The following is a 2,847-nucleotide window of genomic DNA, read 5'->3' as shown; positions in this document are numbered from 1 at the left end:
TTTCCAATTAAATTGCTAACTACTTATTTGATTTACTTACTAACCTTTATCTTTTGTAAACATACCATATTTTTAATTGAGTTACCTCTTTTACTTGCCTTGCATACTGACAATTTTGTACTATAAGTTACTAATTATTTTTGCACTATTTAACTCTAATTTGAGTTAGTTATCAACGCTTTTCATTTTTCTAATTTTACCAATTTCTCTTAGAGTTCTCTTATCTTTTTACAAACTTTTATTTACATTTCTTTCCAACGTCTTTAAATTTACAAATAAGCGATCGGAGATGACTTGATAACTTTGTTTTTCCAGGTCACAAGCTTGAGGCAATGAGAACTTTTATTCATTTCATTATGCTATGCAAGCTCAGACCAACATACAAAAAAAAAAAAAATCATCTGGAAGTATTAGAGTTAAAAAAAGTTACATCCGTTGAGGCAGCAAACTTCCACTCGGAATCTAATGGAGAAGAATGGAAAGAACAAATAAAGTTTCGAAGAATGCCTATACACAAAAACAATGAAAGAATGGATGACGTATCCCATAAGAATCTTCAGAGACTGCCGAAATAGTCCACGACTAGCATAATTTCAAATTTGTGGAATTATGTCCATCTGGCGACCTCGCAAGACGAAGTTGTCTCTCGTTTGAAAGCTGCTTGGCGAACCTGAAACCAAATTGGATAATTGCACTTTGACTTAAGTAACCTCAACAGTACAACTAATAAACCGTAAACTTGTAAATAAATACACTAAAGGATTTGATTTCATCATTCTAATAGTTCAATACCTTCTAAGAGCCTCTTCATTGGTCTCTGATTTACACGTCTCGCATCGACCTGTTTCGAAGTCTGCATTTGAAACCGGTTTCTTCAATAGTGCTTCACTAGTTTTGATTAAGTCGTTCAGGTTCTCTTTCGTCGCGACATCGAGGGATGCCACTGCACCGGTTAATGTGTCGTCCTGTGAATTTCATTACGAGAATCAACATATAGTGGATCGACTTAAGCTGAAAATTCCCTGGCGATGACATCGAGGTCAATGTTACGCAAGTGAAATTCGAGAATCTTAATTCTATTATACCTGGATTCGGAGGTAGTTGGCTTCAAGGTGTAGTGCCTGGAAGACTGCGGAGAGGTGGAAATCGACCATATCGGCGCTCGCTTGCATGAAGGCATCGACCAATGGGCTACCTCCATTGCTGCTCAGCCAGCCCAGCATTCCCCATTTGGCGGCTTCACTTGCGTTGTACTTCCCTTTGACGTTTTGCGAGCCGGTCCCGAGCGATATGACCAGAAATCTTTGGTAATCCATCGGCTTTATGGGGTAGAAATCCGAGCTTCCTCCCATGATCTCCTTCGCCACTTCCCCCATCGCAACCAAGGTCTATTTTGAACAACGTCAAGTTAGTGATTTAATATTGTGAGTCGTCAAGTCACGATCCACATAAATCCACAATAGGGAAAGTGAGCAATGCATACAGGGTTGTTTGCAGCCACGCCACCATCTATGAGGTTAAATTCTCTCACTTTTCCCGTGGTGTCCTGGGTTTCGAAGTAATGAGCTGGGAGATAAGTTGGTGCTGCTGAGGTCGAGATGCATATGTCCGAGAGCAAGGCGTTTATGCTAGGCGTTTTCTTTACCTGCTCATTCATCCAGAAAAGAAAAGCACATCTATTTAAGTACTTTTCTGCATGTAACCCGCAAGAAACAATACTTGAAGAAAGCGAATTATATTTCGAGGACAAGAAAGATGAACCTGGTAGCTAGAAAAGATGGTTGGCTGAAGACAATTGATGTCGAATGTTGGGATCACAACATTTGTCAATGTTTGGTGCAATCTTATGCTTCCGAGTTTCTCTTTGACAAGCCTATGAAGGTATTTGCCATCATATTTTGGTCCCATCACGGCTTTGATCATCTTCGTAGCAGGAGCAAACGGGCAACTGTGTAGTTTCGAATAAGATAGATGTTAGATAAGAAGAGCCAATATCATTGAAGAACAATCATTCGTAAATACAACACCAAACAAGGCCCTGATAATTTTGAATCAGCCAACTAAGCTAACCTGTCTTGAGGGAAGATTTTAGGGCAGTTGTTGAGGAAGAAATCCTTAATATCTTTCGCGGCGAATAAGGGGCGGTTGTTCTCGTTGGGGCTAGTTAACATGGCGGTGACCAGACCTCCGGTGCTTGTTCCAGCAATAACATCAAAATAATCTGCGATCCTTGCGTTTTCGCCATCTAGTTTCTGCACAGTCCACAAAAATGTATATGTTCTCTAGTTAGGAATCATAGGTTGCATGGGGCATGCGTGCATAAAAAAAATGAGCTTTGTTCGAATAAAAACCTGAAGCTCAGACTCTAAGAATGCGAGAATGGTTCCCGGAATAAGTCCTCTTATCCCTCCACCATCAATACTGAGAATAGTTATGAGGTTTCCGTAAGTCGGAGGCTGAAGCGGCAAGCTCAATGCCCTTTCCATGGATGTACTTGCTAACAAAACCGAAACCTTCTTCTGCCCTAAGTCGTGAAGAAATGGATACCAGCAGACCTAAATTCAGGCACAGTATGTTCTTTTCTTATTTCCTAGAGTGAGAAATAGAGAGAGGGGCTTTGAGCAAAATATTGAATTGCAAATGTGCTTGTGTTGTAGAGAAGCTGGATAAGAGGCACGTATTTATAGGCTATGTTTCATTCAAAACTTGACCGAAATTGAAGGTCCGCTCTTGCTTGGAATCGTCATAAGTTGGACCACTGATTCTTCACTATTCCAAGAATATCATTGAAGAGTTCAAATTTCTAAGCAGATGCTGAACAGCAATAGCTTATAGCCGAGACGTCTT

The 2,847-nt window shown here is 40.3% G+C and overlaps 1 protein-coding gene across 1 annotated transcript; it reads right to left on the bottom strand.

The window, feature by feature from the left end:
• Nucleotides 1-496: 496 nt before the first annotated feature.
• Nucleotides 497-2,636, bottom strand: LOC115746345 (patatin-like protein 2). The gene is made up of 7 exons (XM_030682067.2): nucleotides 2,352-2,636; nucleotides 2,071-2,252; nucleotides 1,762-1,948; nucleotides 1,484-1,645; nucleotides 1,086-1,388; nucleotides 793-965; nucleotides 497-670 (listed from the first exon to the last, which is right to left on the bottom strand). The coding sequence occupies exons 1-7, from the start codon at nucleotides 2,484-2,486 to the stop codon at nucleotides 583-585; spliced, it is 1,230 nt and encodes a 409-aa protein (XP_030537927.2). The 5' UTR covers nucleotides 2,487-2,636; the 3' UTR covers nucleotides 497-582.
• Nucleotides 2,637-2,847: the final 211 nt, after the last annotated feature.

This window comes from Rhodamnia argentea, chromosome 2 (assembly GCF_020921035.1).
Source record: "Rhodamnia argentea isolate NSW1041297 chromosome 2, ASM2092103v1, whole genome shotgun sequence".
Classification (NCBI taxonomy): domain Eukaryota; kingdom Viridiplantae; phylum Streptophyta; class Magnoliopsida; order Myrtales; family Myrtaceae; genus Rhodamnia; species Rhodamnia argentea.
Note: the sequence above shows the minus strand (reverse complement) of the source record. Positions and strands in the feature narration are given on the sequence as shown.